Source organism: Phocoena phocoena, chromosome 18 (genome assembly GCF_963924675.1).
Source record: "Phocoena phocoena chromosome 18, mPhoPho1.1, whole genome shotgun sequence".
Lineage (NCBI taxonomy): Eukaryota > Metazoa > Chordata > Mammalia > Artiodactyla > Phocoenidae > Phocoena > Phocoena phocoena.
Window position 1 is genome coordinate 70,367,991 of NC_089236.1, and position 1,633 is coordinate 70,369,623.

Consider the following 1,633-nt stretch of genomic DNA (forward strand, 5'->3'; position numbering starts at 1 on the left):
ATTTGATTTCCCAAAACATCTAGTTTAACCTTAAATGATCTTTAATAATCTCTGTAATAAGCCTGATCTGAAAATTATGAAGAATGATGTTATATATATTCAGAAGTACTCTAAAATACAGCGTGTTTTCCTTGAGGTTCTTTTATTACATTGAGACATCTAAAATCAACTTTAAAAAAATTTCTCAGTGCTACAGGTCAGACAGAACTGATAGAGCAGGGCTGTTAAAATCTAGCTGCCACACAAAGTCTTTATATTCATTTTAAATGTTATCTTCAAACTAAAGCAAAGCAAAGGAAAAAACAAAAAACATAAGAAAAGCATGACATGAGTTTTCAAAATGTCATTTAGGGGAATTAAAATCCTGAGTTTTTCTCGTCCAGTACGTTCAAGCCCACGATGCTCTTTAAGCCGCAAGCACTAAAGCAGCATCAGTAAGACAGATTTCCGGAAACAATCTTGTTATTAGTCATGTCAAAATTATTTGGGAAATCGGCTGCCCCCCCCCACCCCCCATAGAGATTTATAAATGTTTGTTTCAAAAGGTGTTCTCGGGCTTTTGCATTCAGTGAGTGCGGACCAGCGAGGCCATCTTCCAACCACCAGGCTCTCGGTCCTCGGGCGGCCGCTCCCCTCGCACTTCTTATCTGCTTTCCCGCGGACTGTAGCGAAGCCCGTGCTCCCCCTGTGAGTCGTAATCGTCGTGGTACGGGAGGTGGACCCACTCGGGCGGGTAGGTGGCCGTGCTGTACACGAAGCACTGTAGGGTCCCGCCCGCCCCCTCAACAGCGACTGTCACCTGGGTGCGCTGGTACATGTCCGGGCAGCCTTCGAACTCGTCCAGAAAGCGCAGCATCTGCTCGTCCACGGCGTAGACCTCCCCAGCCACTCGGCGCCCCTGGCCCGGCAGGTTCAGCAGCCGCGGGATGTTGCGCTGCCCCGCGATCACCAGCGGGTACGGCTCGACCGTGCGACCCCAGCCCCGGAAGACGGCGCGACCGTGGGTGCTCTCCAGCAGGACCCGGTGGTTGGGCTGGCCCGTCTTCAGGGTCCCGTACACGAACACGTGGGCCATGCAGCCGGGAGCTGCGAGCGAGCGAGGACGGACGCACAGGTCCCGCGCGGCGGGGAAACGGGTGGCCTCGCCCCGGGCCTCCACTCCCGACCAGACACCCTTCCCAGGCAGGGTTCCAGGAAGAGCGACTCGTGTCAGATGACGCAGCCTGTCGTGGCGGCAAGCCCTGTAGAAGTGAGGTTTTGTAGAGCAGTTAGTTTTCAGTCTCTTTAAGAGGACTTTAAACAGTAAATATTACAGAAAAGTAAAAAAAAGATAAGCAAATAGAAACATATATACACACACACACACACACACACACACGTGTATATTTATATACATGAATAATCACCTGTCATCGGCTACCAAAGAGAATTCCGGTTTCAGCACTAAATTTGCATTCTGGCCCTGACAAGACACAGCGAAACGTTAGCTGCACCTTTCTGTGTTCCTCCTTCTTCAAGGTCCTAGAGGGTGACACTGCCTCCCTGGGACTCAGCCCAGCGACCGACCACGGCTCCAGTGAGAGAGAAGGTAAATACTTACCCCGCTTCCTGGGTCTGGGCCACAGATCATTAC

At 50.8% G+C, this 1,633-nt stretch overlaps 1 protein-coding gene across 1 annotated transcript; it reads right to left on the bottom strand.

The window, feature by feature from the left end:
• Positions 1-643: 643 nt before the first annotated feature.
• On the bottom strand, positions 644-1,075 carry GGACT (gamma-glutamylamine cyclotransferase). The gene has a single exon (XM_065896304.1). It carries the CDS (start codon positions 1,073-1,075, stop codon positions 644-646), a length of 432 nt encoding a protein of 143 aa, XP_065752376.1.
• Between the last annotated feature and the right edge of the window lie 558 nt (positions 1,076-1,633).